The sequence below is a fragment of the Mesoplodon densirostris genome, chromosome 16 (genome assembly GCF_025265405.1).
Source record: "Mesoplodon densirostris isolate mMesDen1 chromosome 16, mMesDen1 primary haplotype, whole genome shotgun sequence".
Taxonomy (NCBI): Eukaryota; Metazoa; Chordata; class Mammalia; order Artiodactyla; family Ziphiidae; genus Mesoplodon; species Mesoplodon densirostris.
The window spans coordinates 50260473-50288168 of record NC_082676.1 but is presented as its reverse complement, the minus strand read 5'-3'; the positions used below and the strand labels follow the sequence as shown (position 1 = coordinate 50288168).

Below are 27696 nucleotides of genomic sequence, written 5' to 3'. Positions count from 1 at the left end.
GACTGATCAAATGTTTTGAGAATTACCTAGTCAAATGCTATTAATTCAGAACCAAGCCTGACATTTCTAAAATAGTGAAAATTATATACAGCATATAAATTTGAAAATGTTTTTCAAACATACAGTAATTTTAATGAACATTTATCAGTATGAACAGAATTTGTGCTATTACACAATTCCAAGGAATGGGAAAAAATGGAAACGGAAAAAAAAATCACTCAGTTCTTCCCAGAGAGATTTGTTTGTTGGAAGAAGAAAAGTTGGTAATAACAGTGAAATGGCTTAAGCTTAAAATAAGAAGCAATTGATCCATTTGTTCATTTTCATAGGTAGTTTTATTTGGTTTTTAGAAAAATATACACAATAAATGGAACCTCAGTTCTCTTAAATAGTTTTAAATTAAAAGTATGCAAGTGAGAGGATGAGTGTTATTTCCACAGTCAGGACATCAACACTGTTTAAAAAAGTGGCAGATAGGAATTTCTGCAGCAAGTCACAAACGTTTACAGGAATGGCAGGAAGTGAGAGCAGCCTGAGGCTGGCAGGCTAGCCAGCTCAGACGGCACAGTGCGGGTACAGGTTCATCGCGCCCCTTCAGCCTGAATTTAAGCAAAGAATGATGTGCCTATCCTAACCACTACAGCTTTGAGTAAAAACATTTGAATGTGGGGAAGAGGCCCTCCAGGGCTCTAACAAGCTAACTGGGCCAACCAGAGCCTGCCCTTTTAGTTTGGTATTCAGTTAGACTGAAAGGTATTAGGATTACCTGTCAGTCACAGCTCAACTGGTAGCCCACGTAACAAACTCAAAGGCTTGGAGTATTCGTTAATGCCATGTATTTTGGATTAGACCCCTGCTTTCTCCTGAACATTCTTCTTAATGAATTCACAGTATCCAACGGTGTTTGCGAAAGATATTTTCCCTTGGCAGCCATCTGACTTCTACATAGTTTTGAGAAGTTAAGCAAGGAGGCAGTACGAATTGCCTTAGCTTTGTTTCAGCTCTGCCCTTTCCCCTACATAATATACACTACATATATATATACATGTGTGTATATGTACACACTATATACTACAGTCACTCCAGGCCTACTTCTCCAGGAGCACATATTTTCCCTCCACTGGTCCTGGGGTTTTTCAAGGAATCACAGCCTAATTGTCACACCAGCCAGAGGCCAGTTTGTCATGGGATTTACTGAGGAGTTTAAATGGAACTCGATTATACAACTGCCACCAGTAGCCACCTTCCTCCCTCGCTGTATGCATTTGCTAAATAAGCAAAGCAGTGAGGCAAACGTCAGGAGCAGTATCAGGCTTTGGGGTCTACACACACTTGTGTGAGTGGGAGAGAGAGGTGATAGGAAACAGGCCAATTAGTAGTGGAGCTGGCGGTTCACTTAGGAATGAGAAGTGAGAGATCGGTATTTTGTTCTCTGTTCGTCTATTTCCTGTTTGGTTTTCTTGATGCAACTAAAGATCTCCTTAAAAAGCACTTTGTATTCTGGTGGCGTCGAGGTGGTGGGGCAACTGATGGGCTCTGGGGTGACCGAGGCCGGTTCCCAGCTAAGGGTGCCAGGCTCAGGCTGGGTGTTCACTGTAGCCAGGTCCTTGGCCCTGGAGGTCTGCACAGCCTTGTGGGCCAGGGAGTCCTCCTCCTGCTGGCACTTCCTCAGCAGCTCCTCGTACTTCACCTTGAGGGCACTGTACTGGGTGTCCACCTCGTGCAGGAGGGAGATGCCCCTCTGCTTCACGGCCTTGGCCCTCCGGATGCAGGTCTCCTCGTGGCCCTTCACAATATCACCGCCCGCCAGGCTGCTCAGCACCGTCTCACTGCTGCTGCGCTTGAGAGGCTTTCTGTGCGCTTCGGGCACGGTCAGGAGCATCTCCTCCAGCAGGCTCTGGCAGGGCTCCTTGACGGGGACAAACAGAGAGTCTGGCACCAGCTTCTCAACCCCATTCACAAAAGGGCGCTCCGACTGCAGCATCTGCCGCATCTCCGCCACGTCGGCCTGCAGCTCCAGCGCGCGGGTTCGGTAGGCCTCCGCGGCCCCCAGCTGCTGCTCCAGTTCGCTGTTCTCCTTCAGCACCAGCCCATACTCCTCCTCCACGGTCGCCCGCTTCTGCCGCTCCAGGCTCAGCTGTGCCTGCAGCATTGTCACTGTTTTCTTCAAATGCTCGTTTTCTTCTTCATCAGGGCTCTGCTGACTTTGTAAGGCAGTGATCTTCTCGGCAAACACATGATCGTACACGAAGTGCCTGGGGAAAATGTTGAAAGAATCTATTACACAGGTCGACTGAGAATGCAAAGAGGGAGACTGATGATTTTTTTCAACTACCTATTTTTGAGGAGCTGTGATGTGACTGATGTTTTGCCTATTCCACACTAGAGCAGTGGCTAAAATGAACACATGTGAGAAAGCACAAGTTCTGTGACTAATTTTTTTTTAAACATTAAAAATACTACAGGGCTTCCCTGGTGGCGCAGTGGTTGAGAGTCCGCCTGCCGATGCAGGGGCACGGGTTCGTGCCCCGGTCCGGGAAGATCCCACGTGCCGCGGAGCGGCTGGGCCCGTGAGCCATGGCCGCTGAGCCTGCGCGTCCGGAGCCTGTGCTCCGCAACGGGAGAGGCCACAACAGTGAGAGGCCCGCGTACCGCAAAAACAAAACAAAACAAAACACTACAGAACATCCATTCCCAAAGACCAGCTGTATGACTGATACTGTTCAAGGAAATCAGAACAGCCAGTGGTGCTCAGTCTTGGCTACAGATTAGAATCACCTGGGCAGTCTTAAAAAATACTGAAGCCTGGGTCCCGCCCACATAGATTCTGACCTAGCTGGTCTGCCACCTGGACTTGAGTTTTTTTTTTTTTTTTAAAAAGCTCTTCATGTGATTCATAATATACAGCTAGGACAGAACCACTGCTGCAGTGATTTTTAAACCACAAACACATATCAGAAACACCTGGGCAGCCTTTTCCTCACACCTAGAGATTCTGATTAGGCCTGAGGGAGTCGCTGGTTTGGCAGTGTGAAAAACCGCACAGGTGACCTGGTGAACGGTCAGTGCTGAGGACCACCAAGTGCACGGGCTGGTCTCTCACCTCTTCAGACTCCTAGGCAACTTGTAACTGTACTTATTTGTGTGATTATTTGCTTATCTGCCTCTTCATGAGACTGAAGCCTCCACGAGGGCAGGAACTTTGTCTGTTTTGCTCACCATTCCTCACATCTGGCATTAGCACTTGCCTTACAACAGGTGCTCAAGAAATAGTTCCTAAATAAAGATTCAATCTCAGAACTCTATATTGTAAAGGCATTTCTGCAGGCAAAAAAACCTTGTTTGCCTGGATTTTTGTTTTACTGAATTTTCAATTTTTTTCTTCACTGGAATGTGAAATACAACCCCAAAATCTGTAGTCTATCAGAAGTACTACACCTTATTTTAAATTAAGATTTAACACGTTAAAAGCACCAAAATACACGAGACTTTCAAAAATAAGTGTTCACCGAATTACTAATACTCAAGAACTCAGTCATTTGTATGTTTAAGTTAAGTGGTTTTGTTCAAACCACCGGTGGTCTAATAGCCAAGTGGCATTTCCTAAAAGGGTACTTTTAATCTACTGGAATCCAGAACATGTCAGTGACACGAGATGCGCTCCTGCTTGCAAATGCCATGGAAAGACAGGCTCTTACTGGCGGAGGTCATACAGCTCTTTCAGAGACGAGAAGCTGGGTGCCGATTTCTCCCGGTCATGCTTCCCCTGGCTCCTTCTCCCTTGGCCAGATGACTTCAACTCCTCCACTTGGCTCTGGAGGTGATCAATGTTGGCTTGTAGGCATTCAATTGTTTCAGTCAGACTGCGAGGAACAGACAGAAGGCAGTTGCTGCTTGTCATATTAAATTAAGGGCGTAAGCAGTGAGGAGAGATTAGCTGCCAGCCACTCAAACTGGGCTTGCATAATTGGAAAAGACTTCTATTTAATCGCTATTCTCCACAGAGAATTAAATTAAACCTTACCCCATATTGACCCAAACCCACTACAGCCATGTTCTATTCTACTTGATACTAAATGACTTCTCCTAGGGCTTCTTCAATGGATTCTAAAAACTTTACCTCAGAATCTTCTGCTGTGAGGCCTTGCTGTCAGCAACGAGCTTTTGATTTGTTTCTTCCAGTTCCCTTGCTGTGACATCTAATTGCTCATAAACCTTTGCGTGCTGTTCATTCATCTGCCGCAGAAGCTCCACCTGCTTGGTCAGATACTGGAAGAGATGATTGTGACCAGTTTACACGTTAAACAGATAAGATACCTGCAGCATTCCAGCACCAACTGCATCCCACAATTCAATTCAGTTCTGGCACTAACTACTGGAGCTATAAGGGCTCAGCCCCACAGAACCACCCCCAATTCAGGCGCTGCTGGCAAGTCCCAGGGACCACCCGTACATTCAAACAACCAGCTGTAAATCTGGGGGCTCCTGTGACCTCCCCTCAGGTTCAGTAATTCGCTAAAACAACTCACAGAACTCAGGAAAGGGATTTACTTAGACTTACTGCTTTATTATAAAGAATACAACTAAGGAACAGCCAAAGGGAAGAGATGCGTAGGGCAGGGATGGGGGTGGAGAGCAGTGCGGGGCTTTCTTGCCCTCTCCCGATGCACCCCCCCCTCCCCAGCACATCCATGTGTTTACCAACCCGGAAACCCAGCTTCACTGCACAGACATGATTCATTCAATCACTGGCCACTGGTGAATGAACTCAATCTCCAGTCCCTGACCCCTCTCCAGAGGTTGGGGATTGGACTGAAAGTTCTAACCCTCTCATCATGTGGTTGGTCCCTCTGGCAACCAGTCTCCATCCTATAATTCAGGAAATTCCAAGGGATTTAGGAGCGCTACACCAGGACATGGGGACAAAGGTCAAATATATGATTTTCATTATACCACAATACCACAGGTTTATTTTATGAAAAGAAGAACATTAAATCTCAAACTACTTTCCTTAGTAAGAACTGAGTACAAGCCATCCTTTATATGCTTAGTTTCCCTAAAGCTCACCAACATCTTGTGTATCATAAGGCTCTTCTACACTTAACAAAGCACAAAACACACATAAAATTAATATTTGACAGGAAAATCTAAGTGAGACACGATAATCCCACAAGAGAAAAAGCATGGAATACATGATCAATGTTTAAACAAAAATATGTTCTATAGACATAAGAAAAGCCTAAAGAGGAGGATTTTAGATGATTTTTGCTTGAAAAAAAATTAATTTTTTTTTCCCTCTGGGTGAGGCATTCTGGACAAAGAACAAGGAAAAAATACTGATTTAACCAGAAAAAGATATGTTAACTTAATATTATTCAAAGATACTTTTAATTCTGTGAGAATGTTGTCACCATAATCCTCCTTATTTGTGAGAAACTTGCCAGATTATTTATTTTGGTTCTGCTAAGACTGCTTTCTAAATGGCCAAGGATAAAGGGGAATAGTCACAACCTTAATGCCTCAATGTTACGTTTCCTTGTTTCCCCTCCGACTCAACTCCACCTGAAGAGGACGAAAGGCAGTATATATTCCAAATGAAATAGTCACAATATTTCTCTGGGGCACAACCAGAAAGAGGAAAAAAGTAGGTATGAAGCATTACCAATGACCAAATGGTAATAGACCAGACATGACTTTAAAAATACTTTTCTTGAGGCTTCTCTTACATACCTATACAAGTATTTGCAAAGCTAACAGACTTCTTTCACAGACTTCTTTCAAAGAAAGGGCTATATGACTTTCAATGGGCTCTTTAAATGGCAGTGGTGTGGCAGAGTTGAAAAAAGTATATGAGGCCTTTTTTCAAACTAGTTACATAGCTCGGTAGCAATGTGTTGAGAAAACATTTAATTCTCATACCTTCTCATCTGAAACTCTTGGCCAAGAATGTTATGGAAAATTCTTTAAATTTTAGGAAGACGACACACACTTTATAACATCCCAGTGAGAGTTGGGTAGCACCCTGTTATCAAGCATTGATATTCTCATCAAAAGTATGAATAAAGATTATAAACAGCCTCACATGAGTTCAGGTCAGGGTTTGCTGTCAAATGAACTTGTTGCCTACTTAAGAAAAAAATCTTGTTTTTATAGAGCTTTTCGGGTTCAGAATTGAAAATAAATTGTGGATCCGTTAGTACCTACCTTGTAGGATTGAAAGTATTAAGTGAGATGGAGTGAGCACACAGCATAGCCCCTGTAAAAGCCTGTGTTTATTCTTCACTCCCTCAATCCCCACCAGCTTCTCCTGTGTGTGCCTGTAATCCTGACCTCTGGCTGGCAATGTCCTGGTAGATTCCTGTCACTGGTAGGGAATGTTTTTAATCTCTTCGGAATACTGGAGTAGAAAAAGGTTTAGAACATAGGAATGTATATAATAGCTGCAGAAATTCTGCAAGCTACTTTATGTCAGGTATAAGATCTCAAGTATTCTTTGGGACTGATTCACAACAACCTAAAAAGAATCGAATGCACAGACCAGACACTAATTATTAAGTTACCACAGGAGCTGTCCCTGCCTAGTGATTGGAATAGTTGCATCCTCCGTAGGACACATCTGCCCCACAGAAGGCAGGTCGGGGAGGCCAATTCCCATGCAAGTCTTGGTGGGCACAGGATCAGAGAAGAGAGATGGCCTGATAGAAGGCAGCAGCGCAGAAGCTAAGAGCACAGGCTGTGGGGTTGGAATTTGGTGTGAAGTCCTACTTTGCCATTGCTAACTGGGTGACCTCCCGTAAGTAACTTAGTTTTTCTAAGGTGAGATTTCCTCATCACCTACCTCACAAGGCTGCTGTGAGGTTAATATGAGGGAAGGGTTCAGCATGGTATCTCGCAAATGGTAAAATGGCTCGATAAGAGTAGCTATTTCATCCTTACCTACAGTTATGCGTTTTCAAACTTTTCATGTGCTAAAATTCAACTGGGGGATTTACTGAAGTATAGGAAGCTGGGCCCCTTTCCCCTAAAATTCTGAGTCAATGAGACTGGGGTAGAGCCAGGATCCTGCATTTTTAGTAAAAACCCCAGGTGATGTTAGTGCAAGTGGTCCATGGATCACACTTATTAGAGAAATGTTGATCTTGGACATGGAAAATGCTGGAAGCCTCCCCTCCCCCAACCCAATGTCCCTTTCTCTTGGGTCCAGGAGACATAAACATTCACTTGGATCGACAATGATTCTTAAGCTTAATGTATACCATTTCCCTTCTTAGGACTTAATTTAGTTGCAGTTATTCACAAAAATTAGGCTATATTTTAACTGTATCGCAACAGCATTCTTTTTTTTTTTTTTTTTTTTTTTTCTTTTTGCGGTATGTGGGCCTCTCACTGTTGTGGCCTCTCCCGTTGCGGAGCACAGGCTCCGGATGCGCAGGCCCAGCGGCCATGGCTCACGGGCCCAGCCGCTCCGCGGCATATGGGATCCTCCCAGACCGGGGCACGAACCCGTATCCCCTGCATCGGCAGGCGGACTCTTAACCACTGCGCCACCAGGGAGGCCCAACAGCATTCTTTATCATGTTGTATTTTGACATGTTCCTACAATCATAATTCCCTGAAATTATAGACTACTTATATAATTGAGTGCTCCTTCCTAAATTCTCAGTCCACCCAAATACTGATTCTCTACAGATGGCTAATCTTATCTACTGCATTTAAAAAACTTGTTAAAATGGATAATTTCAAACATATATAAATGCAGAAAAATGGCTTAATGAACCCTCATCTATCCATCATCCAGTTTCACAATTATCAATACACAATCTTGTTTCATCTCTACTTTTCCACTCCCCTCATCCCCAATTTAAAGCAAATCCAAGACATCTTAATTTAAGTATACATATTTATATATTTCTAAGGGATAAGACCTCATTTTAACCACAATTCCAATCACACTTTTAAAAACCCCAACAATTCCTTAATATGTTTCAGTGTTAACATTTTCCCATCTCTTAAATGGTTTTTCCAGCTTCATATGTAGTCCTTATTTCACCCTCAGGGGGTACCTTTATCTTGAAATTGTGGAGTTGCCTCCCTTTAAGGCAAGCTCCCCCTTCCTTTAGGGCCTTTATTACCCAATCTCCCCTCTCTCAGGGGCCTCGCCTTTCCTGGCTGGCTCCACCTAATCCAGCAGCTCTTGACCTGAGGTCCATGGGTTGAATTGACGGGGTCCACGAGCTTGGATGGGAGAAAAGTTACACCTTCATTTTCACTAACTTCTAACTGAAATTTAGCGTTTTCTTCAATTATGAATGGAGGCAACAAACCACCAGTAGTATGAGGAGTACTTAGGACTTCATCACTTACAGGAAGCACAGATGTTTCCATAGCACATATTAGTGGCTGCAGAAATCTTGACTTATCTCATCACTATTTGAAATGACAGTTTTTAGACTGCTATTAGATCTTGGTATTTAATGAATTAATAAACACTTATATTAATATATCACAAATTTATTTTTTCAATATTTTGATACTCGTTTCAATATAACTGATTCCCTCTGTAATTTTATGTATTTTATGTGTTTTAAGAGGTTCATCTTAGAGTCACAAGATAGCCAAAGGGATCCACAGCACAAAAATGGCCAAAAAACTCAAGATTATCCTTTAGGCCTCCATGCAAACATAAAGGCTTCAGAAGCCTTTCTAGACCACCCCGTCTAAAGCAACACCACTCCCAAGGCACTCTATTAATTTCCCTCAAAACACTTCACACTTAATAATAAACAACCAAATTGCTTACTTGTTAATGTCATAGTCTTCCTAACCCTCCTTGAAGAAGGGAAGGCTCTTATACATCTAGTCCATTTAGCACAATTCTTGATACACAGTAGGGACTAAAAAAATACTGGCTAATGGCAATTTCTAGACCTCTCTTCACGACAGCTCATCATGCTTGGTACCACAACTCAGACTGCTGGAATGTCGAGAGCCTTCTTTCAAAGAGTTTGAGAATGGCTTTGGCTATAGCCCTTTTGGGAAAAGGCCCTATTAGATACGAATTCTTTCCCCTCTTGCTCCATTTATTTTATTGCTTGCTCCATTTGTTTATTCCCATGGCACAGGTATGCCTCAGCATTCTGAAAGAGACATTTTTTACCAGTCTCTCTTACATGGGTCCCAAGATGTGTCCCTTTTTAAAGATATAATATTCAAATTAGAATTGTGGCCAACATAAAGGAAATAAGTCAATATGTAAATAAGTATAAAGAGGCTGTTTAGAAAACTGCAGTAGGTCCCCCTCATTTGATATATAAAAACCTGTAGGGGAAAAAACCCACAATGAAACCATTTAGGAAGAACTTGTGATAGTTTGGTCTTAGAGGACTTGGCTTTAAGGACAAGCTAAAGAATGGCAGGAAGCTTGCTTTCACGTGGTAGGAGTTTAATCTTATTATGATTAAATCAAAACTAATCAGAAAAGCCCTTCACTTCTCCAAGAATCTGTGATAGGTTACCTAACAAAGGAATCTGACTAAATTGGTCAGCAACTTAAAAGAAAAATTTTTAGCTCTCTCAGCAAGTATTGATGTGAGGCCAGAGAATCAGAATCCATGTAGTCAGACACTGCTTTAAGGCTTGGCCTCTAAAACTTCAAATTAGTATTTAATCAAATTTTTTCTGATTCTACAAGGAAATGGGTTAGCTTATTTTCTACCCTTCATTTAAAGGTATGGCTATGCTTCTCATGTTCTGGTTTTCTCAGTTCAGAATCTTTGATCATAGCCTCAAATGAACCTGTCTGGACTGCCAAGATCCTAAAATTCAAGTGCCAAAAAGAGATCGAGTACAAAAGTATTTGTCATATTAAACGGGGTGGGTGATGAGGGGATATTTAAGCTAAACAGTGGAGGGAGGGGAACATGGGGGTAGCAAAAACACAGGCAAAAATGTCAACTTATAGGCAAGAGTGTCAAAGTTTAAGTTCCGTGGGTTATCTCCCACTTGTCTTAGAATTTGTACAGAATGTCACCTTAACTAGGAGTAAAAGGTTCAGGTTATGTGAAAAAGCTATAAATAGGCCACCTTTACAACTGAGGCAAACTTTTGAAAAAGGCCAGCAGGATTCTATTAACACCTGTTTGCAACTGTAGAACCCTGACCTGGAATGCTGGAAAAGACAGACACAACCAAACTAAAAACTCGTAAGGAATGGAATGGAAAATCAGCTTTTATGCAGTGTTGGGATTATTCTTATATTAAGGATTACAGCCCAAATCCTCTGAATTTAGTATCGAAATGACCTTCCACAATACTGAAGAAATATTTCCCATTACCTTTGAAAAACTTCTTTCCCCTGATTAAAATAATATATTTCCCCTGAAGGAAATTTAGGAAAAAATTAAAAAGTATGAATATGAAAATAAAAACCACCTATAATCTCACTATTAAAAGCTTGGCTTGTTCTTAAGATCTATTTTCCAATAATTGAAAAGGATTTATTTTTTTCAGAATTAAGATTCTTTCATTACTAAAATTCTTAAAACACGGATAAATAAACTGTGCAACCATTTATACTGTCCAAAATATATACACACACATAATCTCATCACCTCAGAACAACTCTGTACCAATGTCATGCAAGCATTCTTATCACCATTACACAGCGGAGCAAACAGGATCTGAGAGGTAATTCACAGGCCTAAAGTCCAGCTATTTGCTATAGAGTTAAGGGCTTAAGTCTGAACATTCTAACACTCAGGCCAGAGCTCCTTCCACCTCCTTTCAAAATCTCCAGAGGTGGAAACCCACAGTTTAGGAATTATTGGAAGTGCTTCGTAAACTGCTTACCTGTCCTCTGTTAAGATACTGATTTGAACAAGTATTCAGTGATTACCTACTATGTTCCAAAGACTATGAATAAACACAGCAACAGCCTTCAATGTTGCAACGGAAAATGGGGAGGTGGCGTGGGGAGAGAAATAGAATAAAACAAACCAAGAAATAAGTGTAATATATAGTAGAATATCGATAAATGTCATAGGGGAAGCACAAAATGCTTTAAAATTTCCGAGGAAGACATGAGCTTTTGAAAGAAGGGACACCTCTAAGGCCAGACTTCTTTGACTCCTGTGGGGATAATGCAGGTTTCCAAGCAGAGAAGCAACAGAAACACAAGGCTGTGGGCTGCTCACACAATTGTAGAAAACTACGAGAATCCGATTGTGTCTGATGTGTCAGATCTCATTACTCTCCAAAGCTTCTCTCCACCCCTCATTCAGGAGAGAAAAACTTGCTCTGGAATCTTGAAAAATTAGACGCTAAGTAAAGGCCACACAGGCTATAGGCATCTTTGAAGCCAATCATTACTTTCAATGTTTATTTAATCTTTTGTTTTACATTAAAAACAATGCCTAACAAAATACTAATTTTTATGAGGACTGTTTGAAACCCGTTAACAGTCTTTGAAAGCATACTTGTAGTTCTACTGAGAAAATATCCTTTCAGTTTCCTAATTGTCTATTTCCATAATGAGTCACAGTTTGGGGGGATTTTTTTTAACATCTTTATTAGTAGTATAATTGCTTTATAATGGTTAGTTTCTGCTGTATAACAAAGTGAATCAGCTGTACATATACATATATCTCCATATCCCCTCCCTCCCACCCTCCCTATCCCACCCCTCTAGGTGGTCACAAGGCACTGAGCTGATCTCCCTGTGCTATGCAGCTGCTTCCCACTAGCTATCTATCTTACATTTGGTCGTGTATAGATGTCAGTGCTACTCTCTCACTTCGTCCCAGCTTCCCCCCACCCGCCCCGTGTCCTCAAGTCCATTCTCTACATCTGCATCTTTATTCCTCCTGCCCCTAGGTTCTTCAGAACTTTTTTTTTTTTTTTTTTTTTTTTTTTTTTAGTTTCCATATATATTTGTTAGCTTACGGTATTTGTTTTTCTCTTTCTGACTTACTTCACTCTGTGTGACCGACTCTAGGTCCATCCACCTCACTACAAATAACTCAATTTCGTTTCCTTTTATGGCTGAGTAATATTCCATTGTATAAATGTGCCACATTTTCTGTATCCATCCACCTGTTGATGGACACTTAAGTTGCTTCCATGTCCTGGCTATTGTAAATAGTGTGCAATGAACATGGCGGTACATGACTCTTTTTGAATTATGGATTTCTCAGGGTATATGCCCAGTAGTGAGATTGCTGGGTCGTATGGTAGTTCTATTTTAGTTTTTTAAGGAACCTCCATCCTGTTCTCCATAGTGGCTGTATCAATTTACATTCTCACCAACAGTTCAAGAGGGTTTCCTTTTCTCCACACCCTCTCCAGCATTTATTGTTTGTAGATTTTTTTGATGATGCCCATTCTGACCAGTGTGAAGTGATACCTCATTGTACTTTAGATTTGCACTTCTCTAATGATTAGTGATGCTGAGCATCCTTTCATGTGTCTGTTGGCAATCTGTATATCTTCTTTGGAGAAATGTCTATTTAGGTCTTCTGCCCATTTTTGGGTTGGATTGTTTTTTTGATATTGAGCTGCATGAGCTGCTTGTATATTTTGGAGATTAATCCTTTGTCAGTTGCTTCGTTTGCAAATAATTTCTCCCATTCTGAGGGTTGTCTTTTCGTCTTATTTATGGTTTCCTTTGCTGTGCAAAAACTTTTAAGTTTCATTAGTTCCCATTTGTTTATTTTTGTTTTTATTTCCATTTCTCTAGGAGGTGGGTCAAAAAGGATCTTGCTGTGATTTATGTCATAGAGTGTTGTGCCTATGTCTTCCTCTAAGAGTTTTTATAGTGTCTGGCCTTACATTTAGGTCTTTAATCCATTTTGAGTTTATTTTTGTGTATGGTGTTAGGGAGTGTTCTAATTTCATTCTTTTACATGTAGCTGTCCAGTTTTCCCAGCACCACTTATTGAAGAGGCTGTCTTTTCTCCATTGTATATTCTTGCCTCCTTTATCAAAGATAAGGTGACCATATGTGCATGGGTTTATCTCTGGGCTTTCTATCCTGTTCCATTGATCTATATTTCTGTTTTTTGTTCTAGTACCGTACTGTCTTGATTACTACAGCTTTGTAGTATAGTCTGAAGTCAGGGAGCCTGCTTCCTCCAGCTCCATTTTTCTTCCTCAAGATTGTTTTGGCTATTCTGGTCTTTTGTGTTTCCATACAAATTGTGAAATTTTTTGTTCTACTTCTGTGAAAAATGCCATTGGTAATTTGATAGGGATCGCATTGAATCTGTAGATTGCTTTGGGTAGTATAGTAATTTTCACAATGTTGATTCTTCCAATCCAAGGACATGGTATATCTCTCCATCTGTTTGTATCATCTTTAATTTCTTTCATCAGTTTCTTATAGTTTTCTGCATACAGGTCTTTTGTCTCCTTAGGTAGGTTTATTCCTAGGTATTTTATTCTTTTCATTGCAGTGGTAAATGGGAGTGTTTCCTTAATTTCTCATCATTAGTGTACAGGAATGCAAGAGATTTCTGTGCGTTAATTTTGTATAGTTTTGGGGATTTTATCCTAGCGTTTTCACCTGTTCTGCACATTCTTCATCTACTCTGAGTAGCATGTTCCAAGACCATTTTCTGGATGATTTAAAATTTCTCTGGGTTGGTAGGATAAGAGTTTACTTTTTGGTTTTCAACTATATTTTGCTAAATTTAAAAAATGATCATGTATTACTTTTCGAATCAGGAAAACTCCCAATAAACATTCTAAAAAGTCAGTTTAAAATTTGTACAAGTGATTCCACTTGTGTTAAGTTCAAAGACAGGCTAAACTAATCTAGGGTGTTAGAGTGCTGTTTAGGGGTGGTGGTGACTGGAAGAGCTGATAATGTTCTCATTTCTTATCTGGGTATTGGCTGCATGGGTATGTTTATGAAAATTCTCTTAACTATATACTTAGCATTTGTGCCTTTTTCTGTATGTATATTTCAAAAAAAAAAAAAAAGGTTACTTTAAAGAGAAAAAAAAGACATGAGGTTTGAATTAAGGAAAGAGTCCTTATAAAGTTTAGGGGGCTCCGAAAGGATATAATGATAAGTGGCACTATACCTATTGCAAGGGTCATCTTTTAGTACAGAATTAGGTTCTTCAGCTGCCTGGTTATCTTTTACAAGAGCGTCAGGCTTTTCTTGTTGTAGACTACTGGAGGGAGACCTTGGAAGTCTGTTGTGATCTGCAAGTCTGCCTGGGCCCAGGTGTGAACCAAACAGGCAGTAAGGCTGGTCTGTGGGAGGCCTCTGGCTGATAAGCGGGCTTAGCCAGAACTGCCATTTCATCTCCCTGTTTCATCCCATTCCTATTGACTTTCAGGAAGTGATTTATAAAAAGAAAGAAAGAAGAAAGCCAACCGTAATGGCAGAGAAGAAATCTAAGACAGTGTTGTTCTTAGTCAAAAAACAGCTTTGGATAAAGAGTGAAATGTTGAAGGCTACAATGCTTGGATCTATGAACCAGTGGACCACGTGCTCTGTTACAGAAACAAGAGATCCATGGAAATGTTTCTGGAAGTAATCCAGGCTAAATTTATTTAATTAGCTTTATACATACATTTAATTGTATATTTATTTAATCATTAAGGTCTGACCTGGATGCTTCATTTCTATTATGCTTTTCAACATCTTATAAGAATTGGGGGTTGGGGAGAGGTGACTGCAGGGGCCAAGGAACCACATCCGTGTAAAAGCTTGATTACAAACATTTTTTAAGGAAAAAAAAATCTTACAGAAAACTTTAGATAGTGGAGTGTTATTTGTAAATTTGGAGACTCTTCAAAGATCTTTGGATTTTTTTCAGAATGTCAATGATCTGTTTCAACTGTTTAATCATCTTCAATACACAGAAAAGAAAATAAAGGTAGAAAGACAGGTAACTTAGATCATAAAGTAACTGTGTTTGTCATCTCCTATAGTAACAAATAGGCATCATTCTCTAATTATACAAATATTTGGACTTTTTTCATCTATATTTGGAAAAATGTGCTAAAATAAGCATTATAGTATTCAGTTACAGTGATTTATAGGTGCTTTCATGGAAAACATCAATACAATGTATTAAGACTATGTTTCTACCCAAATACAAATAAATGTACCTCACGGTATACAGTAATCTTCATGTATATGCCCTATGACCACTCTATGAAATTTTCCAATGAGTTGAAAACGTCTGTGGAGCAAAACAGGAATGAGTTCCTTGATCATGTATGACATTTGGCTAGTTTAATAGTTTTAAAATGCCTGGTTTTCCTGCATTTTTAGGTTTCTGCCCAATTCTATTCAGTTTTGGGTATGGCATGTTCTATGCTCTTCTGATATAAAATATATCAAAAATGATAGCTGGTGATGACTTCAATATCATTACAAGATACACCTTCCTAGAATTATAAAGGTATATTTCAGTCACATCATTGGCTAAATTCATAAATCCTGATGAAGGGGGGAGGGGAATCTACTGTATGCATCTTAATTATGGCTACTATGTAAAATTAAGGATACTGAAATAATAAATTTGTCTTAGTTTTGATGATAGGCTTATTTGTATTCAAAAACTGAAATCTGTGTAATTTTGATTGAAGTCAAGGACAATGTTATTCCACGTCTTTGCATTTCTAGCACCTGGTTCAATATATAATCAGAGCTCAGTGTTCTGATCATGATGAATGGCTTCTGTGTTCTAAGGTCTTTTATATTTTTCTGCACATAGACATAAGAGTCCTGGTTTTACTGTACCAATTTGAGGAGAAGGAGTTGTAATTTAAGTGCAATGCTTTGTGGGGGTGGGAGGGTAGTTTGGGGCATGAAGTGTTCTAATAGGACAACTGTTTGGTTAATATCCATAACTAGCATCTTTATAGTCACCTGACCTACACATAACTGGGCTACTTTAATGGGACTATTTACAAGATAGCACCTCCATTTTAAAGCCTTAATCTAGCATCTTTCATATTACAAAATGAGGTACTACAATTTTAAAATTTTTCATCAAATTTAGGATGATGTTTGGTTAGGGGGAGGGGATGCAGCCAAGGAGGGGTTATAGAGGGAGTCTGAACAATGTGGATGGTTTTCTTTCTTAATCTGCTTGGTGGGTACACGGGTGTTCATTGTATTATTCTCTTGTACCTCTTCGCATATCTCAAATATTGCATCATTCATTTTAAAAAGAAAAAGGTGAAAAACTAAGTATAATATTCACAGCTTTATTTTGCTTCACATACTTGTAAATACTGGACCATTTACTTCTAGTACACTTCACCAAGGGTGAAGAGAGAAATTTCTTTCATCACAGCAGACTTACATGTTGGGAAAGCTTAAAGAAAGTAAAAGTCAACCTCCACACACTTCCCAGTGGTTCTTTATTCTAAGTAAAAGTGTATATTAGAAATTAAACACTGCTTTTTAATTCCAAGTGTTATTTTAGTAGAATACGATTGGCGCTAGAGCAGTGACAGGCCACAGCTCAAAGGTAACTCTCCTGCTAAGTAAATTACCTCAATTTCCTGTAACTGCTCCTGATTGGTTGTGTACATCTGCTGAAGAGAATCCTCCAGCTCTGTGTTCCGATCCAGTAATGTCTTCCCAAGCTCAGCAGCAAGTTGGAGATCTAGCACAACAAGTAAATCTTAGAATAGTGCAAATGATCTCACTTTAACATTTTACATAACCCAGTCCTTTATTTTAAGAATGAAACAAGACCCAACCCAACATATAAAGTTTAAGTCAGATCCCAATGGAAGGTGGAATGGCACAGAAGGAAACCTGGATTCTACTTAAAATTCAGTTGTATTAGGGCCTTTTACCAGGTAATGTACTCTTGATGTACCCTTACTTGTAAGACGTGAAGAATAGTGATATTCATTTCTTTAGGAATGATCATTCAGCATTGTGACATCTAAGATCATAATTATTTGCTAATGGACTGGACTTAATCATATCCTGATTGTCTACTTTTCTGGATGGACTGTTAAGCCAAAGTACAGGCAAACCTTTCAATAGTTTCTAAAGTTCCCAGGAATCTGGCTGCTGTGAATGCAACTGTCAAAGCAAAGTGTGTTGTTACAGATCCTGGCCTCCTAAGTGGACTAAAAATTAAGTCACAAAAAGGAAAACTATTGGGCTTCCCTGGTGGTGCAGTGGTTGAAAGTCCGCCTGCCGATGCTGGGGACACGGGTTCGTGCCCCGGTCAGGGAAGATCCCACATGCCGCGGAGCGGCTGGGCCCGTGAGCCATCAGAGGCCCGCATACCGCAAAAAAAAAAAAGGAAAACTATTGATACATCAGTGATAAGAACATTGCCGCAGGTCTCTCTCATTTTTATCTGTTTCACTTCATGTCCTTCTCCAAGATGAGCAAACCAGATAAGCAAAGAAGCAGTACAGTTTGTGTGGTAACTCAGTCATGGCTCATACTTTCATTTAGCAAAGAAGCATATTTCTATTTTAAACCTTATTTTTCAAAGCTCTCTCTTCTTAGGCATATACGCACATAAGACAGGATTTGTTTGTTATAAATCCCAGAAATAAAAATTTAGTGATACAAAAAAGGACAATAGTTCTAACATAGGTGACTGAAACACTTATCTGCAGAGTAAATTTCTTTGCGAGATCCTTTGACATAGTGGGAAATGCACTGAACTGAGTAGGAAGGTCTGAGGTCCAGTTCTGATTGCCATTTACCAGGTTAACACTTTCAATATAGTCCCTACATTTAGTATTTTGTGTAGAGAGATGACTGTCCTGTCAATATGATTCTGAAAATCAAATGAAATAATACATAAGTACTTTACAAACTAAGCTGCAATACACAGGCAAAGTTATTATTAGTATTCATTGATTCACAAATGAATGATTTTGTTGCTAGGCACCATGCTAAGATTTGGCTAGAATGGTGAATAAATGGATGAATTTCCCGCTTTCCTGACACTCCCAGATTAATGGGGGAAGGCAGACAGCAAGTAAGTAAATAAACTTGCAAACTGTGATAAACACTGTTCATCCATACATGTATGCATAATTCAATAATAGCAGACACTGTTCTGGGGATATAGGAATAAACTCAGCTAAAAAATTCCCTGCCTTCATGGAGCTTATACTCTATTGGGAGAAACAGCATGAAAAAATATATATACTAGATAGTAAAAAGTGCTAAAGAAAAAAAAAAAGGAAGGAAGGGAGCAGGAAGAGTATGGATGTGGGAGGTTGAAATTTAAGAACAGGAGACAAGGGCTTCCCTGGTGGAGCAGTGGTTAAGAATCTGCCTGCCAATGCAGGGGACACGGGTTCGATCTCTGGTCCGGGAAGATCCCACATGCTGCGGAGCAACTAAGCCCGTGTGCCACAACTACTGAGCCCGCGTGCCTAGAGCCCATGCTCCACAACAAGAGAAGCCACTGCAATAAGAAGCCCGTGCACCGCAACGAAGAGTAGCATCCGCTCACCGCAACTAGAGAAAGGCCGCGTGCAGCAGTGAAGACCCAACGCAGCCAAAAATAAATTTATATATATATAAAAAAAGAACAGGCGACAAGGGTGACTTAAGACTCAAGATGTGAAGGAACTGAATACGTGACCCACGTAGATCTACTTAGGGGACCGGCATTCCAGGCAGAGGCAAACCTGGCAAGCATGCCTGGGGCTAATAAGGAGGCCAATGAGGCGTGTGTGTGTTGGGGGGGGGGCAGTAGGAGACAAAGAGGGGCTCCATGGAACCCAGTGAAGGCTTTTCACAGGATCACTCTCTCTGGCTGTTGTGTAAATAGATGGAAAGGGACGAAGGTGGAGGGAGTGTGACAGGGATACTGCAATCATCTGGGTGAGAGAAGGTGGTGGCTTAGACTACAGTAGCAGAGATGGAGACGAACAGAGGTGTAGGATTCTGGATATGTTTTGAATGTAGAGCTAAAAGGATTTGTTAATCAATTGCATGTGGTATGCGAGAGAGAAAAAGGAAAAAACCTCTGGGTGTGGTGATAATGTACAAAGGATCTACTTCAGAAAGGGAGGTCACAAGGCAACTCTTTCTTAGGAGATGTTTTAGCTAAAGCATGAAGGAGGAGGATATCACCATGTAAACGCCAGGCAGAGGCCCTAAGACAAGAAAGAACCTGGCACACTGCACAGCCCAACATAAAGCCAGTGTGACGGAAGCACACTGCGGGAGAATGGTATGCGAGTTGGAGGAGCAGGCAAGGATCAGATCACACAAAATTTTATTGGCCATGGGAAAGAAAGTTTAGATTTTATTCTAAGTATGATGGAAAGTCATTTCACTTAGTGTCGAAAAATGTACGTATTATTACTCATTATGAAAACAGGGAACCTCGCCACATATGATTTTAAAACAATTTTTAGAGGTTGACAAATAAGGTTTAACATTGTTCATTACGCCAATATTAAAACTTAACCTAAGGGGCTTTCCTGGTGGTGCAGTGGTTGACAGTCTGCCTGCCGATGCAGGGGACACGGGTTCAAGCCCTGGCCCGGGAAGATCCCACGTGCCGCGGAGCAACTAGGCCCAGGCCCATGAGCCACAACTACTGAGCCTGCGCGTCTGGAGCCCTGCTCCACAACGGGAAAGGCCGCGACAGCGAGAGGCCTGCGCACCGCGATGAAGAGTGGTCCCCACTCGCCACAACTAGAGAAAGCCCTCGCACAGAAACTAAGACCCAACACAACCTAAACAAACAAACAAACAAACAAACTCCTACCCCCAACATCTTCTGCCCTGGTCCGGGAAGATCCCACATGCCGCAGAGCGGCTGGGCCCGTAAGCCATGGCCGCTGAGCCTGCGCGTCCGGAGCCTGTGCTCCGCAACGGGAGAGGCCACAACAGTGAGAGGCCCGCGTACCGCAAAAAAACAAAACAAAACAAAAAACTTAACCTAGAATAAGTGGTAAAAGAAAAGCAACAACCTTTGTTACCTGGTACTGTCCATCTGAGTGCAAAATTAGCATTGTGCTTGGTTAGTTTTCCCTCCTTAGGAAAAAAAGCCACAAAACCCGCCAAACACCACTATTTTAAAACATTTTACACCCATTTAAAATAAAACCTTATACTTTTGTTAGATAGGTGTTAAAATACATTCTCTTGTGATTTAAATATTAACAATGTCTACTAATGAACTTAAGACTTCAGATATCAAGTCTATGAAATAACATCTTGTATTCACAAGACATAAAACCCTTTACAAACCATTCAAAGCATTTAAGAAACATTATTTTTTAATATCTTTTCAAGGTAGTTAGCCGAGATTTTCAAACGAGAAGCACAAAGATGCTAAGCAACCTGACCAAATCCACATGGTGAGTCACAAGCAAAAGATAAACCACTGTCAATTCTAACTTTCACCTTCATCACAATTCTCTATTATCCATATCCACACAATTTTAAGTCTATTGACAGAGGTGTCCATATACTTCTTTGTTTAAGGTAGAGAGTACAAATCTTCCTAGTTGCGGTACTTAATCTTTTCACTTGTTTTCCTGGATGGCAATGAGAAACTAGAGTTAAACTCTTCGGCTTTTACTGCCTATGCTGTCAGTGAAAGCATATACAACCCCCGGCAAGTTAATATCTTGTTTTCATTAAGTGAAAAAGGAACTAAGTACAGCTGAGATGTTCCAGAAATAATTATTTTGTACTCAGAGGGTAGGCAATGTGTATACAGAGCCCCACATAGGAACCACCACGCTGAACTACTAAGGACAAAGCATATAAACATTACCTAGACATTACTTAAGTCTCTCCTGGCCTGCTGTAAAGGGGTGAGTAATTCCTCACTGGGAAGGACCCGAGACCCACCAAAGATATTCTTATCTAACAATCAAAACCTGAGCCAAAACTGCTTCCAGAATAAAGACTAACTTAAGACCACTTCAGCTATCTTCCTCAGTTAGGAAACTACCTATGCTACTTAATACCAGCCAGGAACAGCTTTCCTTTTCCTGCTGCTGCAGAAAGAGATGCCAAGTATAGCACTCTTCCAGTAAACAGCAAACAGAGAAGAATTTGAGACTAGTTCTTATCACAATCCTTATTTCTAGTTAAACAAAGCCCCAGCCTGGCTCAGTAACCTGAAGTCTCAGTCTCCTAAATATTTCATAGGAGGTTTAGGACAGAATTCTGGCAAAACAAGGCTCACCTACAAGAAAGTGTCTGTGAAGTCACACTGTATAACAGGATATTACTTCATTTGTTAGTTTAAAGACAAGAGTCTTTTTTGGTCTTAAGAAAAAAAAAAGTTTATTTCCTGTTGTGTAGCATCTGGCTTCCATAACCAAAAGGAGCCAAAAGCTGGCAGTAAGCCCAAGATGGTTTTCTAAAAAATTAGTGGGGGGAATGGGAGAATAATGTCTTTTATTTTTAATTAACATATAAAAGAAAAGGAAACAATATAGTTTTGAAGCCTATGCACCTGTTCATCTCACCTTACAATAAGGATTTTCATTAAGAGGTTGCCTTTTCTAAATCCTACTGAACTGGCGTAGGCAGCCACTAAAAATACCACAGATTTACTGCAGGCTTGAGAACTGCAACTTTTCAATACCTTCATGTTTAGTAGTCTTCCACTAATCAGTCTTTGCAAGTGATAATAATCTATTTTAACAGTGTAAACTGTTAGCTTTAAACAGATATTCTACTCAGCCCTATGCTCTAGGCAAAATATTAGCTCTAGCAGTCAAGTGATTTTTTTAAAAAAGATCTTCCTTCCAGAATTCTGAAATCTTTAAATCCCACTGCTATTACATTTTTCTTATTTTACTTCAGTTTTTAAAAAAATACGAGGATGACATATTCCCATGTTAGCTGTAGTCTCTAGCAGTAATTCAATAACATTAAGGCTGAAAGCTTTTCCTATTACCAAACCAAATGCGTCATTTGGTGATGCTTCTGTGCAACCCCTGTTGCCAACGTTACTGTAATTGGGAAAGCAAAAAGTCTGAATATAAATATCAAGAAAAATGATGGTGTCAGTTTTAATGACCAGTGATTCAGCAAATTAGTTGCTCACATGGAAAATGTACTCCTCTTAAAAAGAAGTAGAAATCTTAGGATTCTTTTAAACTAAGATTTCATTTGCTGAACCATATAGTAGAAACCCGAATCCTTATTCTAAGCTTGCAAAGCTCACCAAATGACAATTATAATAGCAGCTGGTCTAAAAGAAAACCCAGTCTCTTAAGTCTTTTCACCTTGTTCTCAGGGGCACATTTCAGAGCTAGCACCATCATTACCTGCACAGGAGGCTCCTGCTGTCCCAGAAAGGATCTCACCCCCAGAGACCACTGTCAGCGTCCTCACTGTGCCAACTCAGCCCTCTAACAAAAGACAGTCTCTTCATCAAAGTGTTTTATAAAAGCAAAGGGTTTTCTCCTTCTGCCTGCATACAGCTTTACGTGTTTCTAACAAGGTATGAATGGTAGGCCAGAGCCCTCCGAGGTTAGAAACTTTCAGCAATTTTAATTTTTAAAAAGAATGCCCCAAGCAAACTTTGGTACAGAGATTCAATCTACTTAAATAATGCTTCTATTGCTAAAGGAAAAAAATCTGTAGTTCTATGACTTTGAGAACAGGATCTTAGTTGTTTTAGCAGCTCTCTCCAAACAAGGCTCTCTCAGTAAAATTAATAGTGAGGATGTTAAAAAATGAACAGCCATATGTCTGCAGTTGATAAAATCCCACTAGATCTGCTTATCAATCTAAGAGGACAGACCTGCTCCCAAACTTTATTCAGCAGCAAAATTATCTAGTGAGGGCTCGCCCTGTGCCAGGCGCTCCATGTAGTAGGCACACACCAGGAGGTGGCGTCTCCTCCAGTCAACAGGTTCCTAGACCGTCAGTGAGTAGGATCCTGCCTATCCTATCTTGTGGACAGGCACTGTGGCCCCAGTGCCTGGATGAACAGCTGGCACAGAATAAATAAAATTTTTGAGAAATTAACAAATTTAAAAAAATCCTTTAGAAGTTTAGGAGTTAACATATAATTTAATGAAACTGGGACAAAGATACCCTTCTGTTCACACTGTAGCCTTCATTCTTTTACAGGCCATATTCACAGTTATGATTGTTGGAATTGCACATCTATTCCTACACTACACACTTAAACTAAGTTATGACACACAGGGTTATGTCAAAGTCCATCGCGATAACAGCTGTAAAAGTCTTTTGACAAGCACAGAACAAATTCCAAATGCAAATTGGCATTAAGGAGGTTTGGACCTGTGCTCTTTAAGGTTTCATTAAACTTGAACACCTGATGACTTCATTTCGATCAGAGGTTAAAGAGTTCCACATCTAACCCCAATATGTTGCATTTGCTCCTCAGTAGATTGAAATATTACAACCAGCTGTTCCTAACAACCTCCCACAGGGGGAAAGTGCAGTGTGGACTAAGGCACCTGATGCAAGAGAGCCATGAAAGCAATAATCCTGTGTGAGTGCCTCAGTTCAGTTCAACAAATGTTAAAATCGAGCTTCTATCATGTGCTAAGTATTGTGCTAGATTAAAAAAAAAAAAAAAAGAGCCCACACAGATCTACACTTTCTAAATACAGTAAAGAAAACTATTTAGCTTTGATGATAGGACAAAGTGCTTAATTTATTATAGGGAAATGTTGCAAGTGCACAACGGCTGCCTCATAAATCCTGGAGAAAGTTTCAAACTAGGCCATCGATCCTTAGGGGGAATTCTGAAAACAGGTTAAAATGTAAGAAATTTGACTTGTGGACGCTGTGAACATGATGGCAGATGCTGCACTGCAGCCACTGGATAGCTCAGACTATATAAGCGTGGTGGTGAACCACTTTGGTTTACGTGACAGGCCGCGACATACTGACTTAAGAAATCACCTTCCCCCAAAAGAATTCCTTATGTTTCTTTTCTAAGTACGAGTCATTCAAGCCTACAGTCTTTCTTCCCCCCAAATTCAATGGTTAGCAGGAACAAACACCATGGCCATTTACTATTCGACTAAATGAGATGTTAACTTTTTGTGCAAGTTAGAGCTGAAAAAGTTGATTTACACAGAACAGCTGAAACAAGATGCCTGAATAAAATTCCTGAGGATTACTCAGGATTCAGTATAGTGGCTGAGAAAGTTTACTCTGGAGTTTGGAGTGGAATCCTAGCTCCCCCAATAACACTATCTACTTCTACCTCTGAAACTTTGCTGGATTAAAGGAGCACCTGTGTGAAGGGCGCGTCAGTGTCTGGCACACAAACGCTGTTTCCCAACTGCAAGTTCCTGCTATTAATAGGCAAAAAGCTGGGTGGCACTGGCTCCAAACTGAGGGCCGCTCTAAGGTTTTCTCTGGAGACAAGAAATCCAAGACAGGAATGCCTGTTTTTAACTAAAAAGTTAGGGTGCAAAGTGAAGGAAGTGGCAGAGGTAGAAGTGCCCTCAGGTCATCTCACTTGGCATCCGGTAAACTCCTCTGCATAAGGAGTTTGTTTTTCGCCCCCAACAGTCTAACACCAACTGAAAAAGCTGTAAACCAGGTGGTGAAGAAGAGACAGGGTTTGGGCAGTGACTATGGTGACTCCTCATTCTGAGTGTGGGGGTTCAAAAATACTTTGCTGTACAGCAGAAACTAACACAACATTGTAAATCAACTATACTCCAATAAAAATTAGTTTAAAAAATACTTGCTCCCACACTTAACTTGAGGGAAGTCATTTGGCCGCCTTAGCCTCCGCTTTCCCCATCTGGAAAATGGGGATAACGCGAATTACTCTCTCAAGGAGTTATTGTGTCTATCAAATGTGTGCAAAGGGGCTCGGCACGGTTCCTGCCACACAGCAGTACCAGCCGGGGACTGAACACCTGCAGCAGCTCACACTCGCTGGGAGCCCCGGCTGTGGTTCCCCCCGGAGGCGGAGAGGAAGCGGGGCACGAGCCCGGTAAGGGGCCACCCCTCTCTGCTCCGAGAAACGCCGTGGAGATTAAATCAATTAATCCGGAGAGAGCGCTTCAAACGGTGCCTGGCGCCCGGTTAGCACTGCCCACGCAGTAGTGGTGGTGATGATACTGATGATGCTGATGCTGATTACCGCGCAGAAGCCTGGGCCCCGCAAAGCGGAGTCCTCCCGGGTGGGACAGGCAGGCGCGACAGTCCCAAAGCCAGGTGAGCGCCAGACCCCGCCCCTGGCATCGGTGGGCCCCAAGCAAAAGCAACTTTTTAACAGTTTCGCGGCCGGGAGGAGTAGCCTCGAGCCGGCAGCCGCCCAGACCAGGCCCCGCCTGGCGATCGCGCCCTCACCTTGCTGGAGGTCGTGGTGGTCGTACCACGGCTCATCCTCTTTCATCTCAAACTCCTCCACCAGGTTTTCCGCCAGCATCTCGGCCGGCTCTTCCGGGGGCAGCGGCCCCCGCCGCCGCCGGCCCGCCTCAGCCGCTGCCCCGGGCTCTCCGCCGGTCCCTCCGCACTCAGCCAGAGCCGCCCTCTGGCGGGACCCGCCGCCACCGCCGCCGCCGCCCAAGTTCCGCCGCGCCGCCCGACCACAGCCACCCGCTGCCGCTGCTGCCGCGGGGCGGCCCGCGGCAGCTTTCCGACTCGCCCCGCGCCGCCCAACGACCCCAGCGCCCAGCGCCCAGCGCCCCGGGGCGAGGGCACCAGCCGGCGTTCCAAGCCGGCTCCTCACGCCGCTGCCGGGCCCAACGTGGCACTTGGGCAGAACCCTCCCACACCGGGGCTGCGATTCAAACCCCCGGCGGCGCCTCGGCCAATCGTGAGCGGGCCGCCGGCCGAGCGGCGGCGACGTCATCCAATCGCTTCTCACCACAGGCCCGCGGTTCGCCCGGGCTCAAGGGCAAGCAGCCAATGGCGACTCCGAAGGAAACAAAGGAGGCGGGAAAAGGCGAAGGGGTGCGGCCGAAGGCCCCGCCCCTTCCTCTGCTTTGAGTCGCCCCTGGGTGTACGTTCGGGTTGCTGGGGTGTAGAGGTGGCGGCCTCCGCGGCACCTGTGATGGGTGTCCGGCCGATGGACGGCCTGCGTGAGTGTGAGGGGCAGGAGTCCGGCCTCCGAGCAGTGAGCGGTTGCGGACGGGAGGCGCGAGGAGTGCCGGGACACCGAGGTCCGCTGCCCCGCCGGCCTCTACTGGTCTTTTGACTCCCAGATTTGATCTGCTTAATGCGGGGAAATTGAGGGTCGGTCGGAAGTTTAGAGCAGTTAGCTGTTTTTTCCTTGATATCTGAGCCTCTAACCCGCTGAGAATTTGTACTCAGTCCCCCTGAAATGGTGGGCCTCAGACCTACCTGAGTATCTGGGGGCTGGAAGGGGTGCAGTTGAAGCTAACTGCACAGTTAAGCATCTGAAGTCATGACGTTACACCTGGAAAGAAGAGAATGCAGCCCGAGCACTTGATGGCCAGCAGGACAGTGAATGCTGTTCTCCACGGACAGAAAGAAAATAAATACGGCTCATGGGTTGTGGCTTTTACCATCATCGTGCAGACAAAGCCCAGAAATTCTAAAAGTAGGGTGACAGACCAGAAGGTCAGTGTTCTCAGCCTTGATGTAATGGTAAAGGTACGGCTGACAGAAGACAGCTTAGAGTAGAATGCCAGCCAATAAACGTGGAAGAGGTAATAAAAGAGGAATGGTAAACTCACAAATCCTTTTCTTCTGAATCCAGGTATACTAAAAGGTAAAATGTAACGGATCTACTTTTTATTGCTAAGAAAGAAGCTAGGTCTCCCGTGTAGCTTGTACTGCCCTGGTTGTCAATATTCTGGTAGAGATATTATTAATCCAGAGCCAAAAGAAAATAACTAAAACCAACTATCTTAATTTACAAGTAAGTCACTACAGAGAAAGCTCTTTGGAAAGAGAGATGATTGGATTTAGGATTTGCTGATGGTGATTTGTGGAAGCTGAAGGGCTGGAATCATGCCTCTGACCTTCAAGAGACTCATCTTTCACAGCCACTAATCTGCAAGATTGAAAGTGCTTTTTCTCCATGGCAAAACTCCTTTTGACTCCGGGTCAAATAGGAAACTGTATTGAAATGCTCTTTAACATTCTTCAAAAAACAAACACAAAACAACAATGAAAAAGAACAGTCTGGAGAATTAAAGTTATTGATGATTTTAAATGGCAATCCCCCACCACAAAACCCCACATACCAGACTTTATGCCTTTTAGTATTAGTGTGTTCTTTTTAAGTACACTATTTGGGGAAACTTTTTTCCCCCTGCAAAAGCTTGAACAAAAACTGCACTGAAAAAGACAAGTTAGCTTCCAGTGCTAAAAACCCTGCTTTGGAGGGGTTTCCATCATTCTTTTAGAGTCTATGTAGTCATAGCTGAGAAGCAATCATAAGCAGCCTCTTCAGCAACATTATTATTTGGTTTAGTAATAGGTTAGTGAATAACAACCCAAGCTGATTCTAAAAGGAGGGTTTTGGGTTTCATTTAATAATTCACCAGTATTTTGTGCACCTGCCCACCCTAATCATTACACCGTTTTGCTACTTTTAAACTCTTCTGTATAAAACATTTTGTGTTACAGAAGAACCAGTTTCAGAAATCCTTTATTCCTGGTTGTAAAGATACACTATTCTTGTTCTTTGGTGCTTTGTTGCTATAGTAAAATCAGGTAAGGGGAGTTTTTAGATAGTAGTGTTGGCTTTAAAAAGATTGTTAAGTGGTGATTTTCAGTTTGATACCTAC

The 27696-nt window shown here is 41.9% G+C and overlaps 1 protein-coding gene across 1 annotated transcript; it reads right to left on the bottom strand.

Annotated features, from left to right (window-relative positions):
* Positions 1–312: 312 nt before the first annotated feature.
* Positions 313–25703, bottom strand: CDR2 (cerebellar degeneration related protein 2). The gene is made up of 5 exons (XM_060078916.1): positions 25286–25703; positions 16519–16631; positions 4121–4269; positions 3699–3863; positions 313–2255 (listed from the first exon to the last, which is right to left on the bottom strand). The coding sequence occupies exons 1-5, from the start codon at positions 25362–25364 to the stop codon at positions 1397–1399; spliced, it is 1365 nt and encodes a 454-aa protein (XP_059934899.1). The 5' UTR covers positions 25365–25703; the 3' UTR covers positions 313–1396.
* Between the last annotated feature and the right edge of the window lie 1993 nt (positions 25704–27696).

Excerpts from the sequence above, each read along its gene's own strand:
- CDR2 (XM_060078916.1), bottom strand. The coding sequence starts at position 25,364 with ATGCTGGCGGAAAACCTGGTGGAGGAGTTTGAGATGAAAGAGGATGAG. Across the intron at positions 4,270-16,518 it reads AGCAGTTACAGGAAATTGAG|TATCTGACCAAGCAGGTGGA; the intron begins GTAATTTACTTA and ends CATCTCTTCCAG. Across the intron at positions 3,864-4,120 it reads TCACAGCAGAAGATTCTGAG|TCTGACTGAAACAATTGAAT; the intron begins GTAAAGTTTTTA and ends TGTTCCTCGCAG.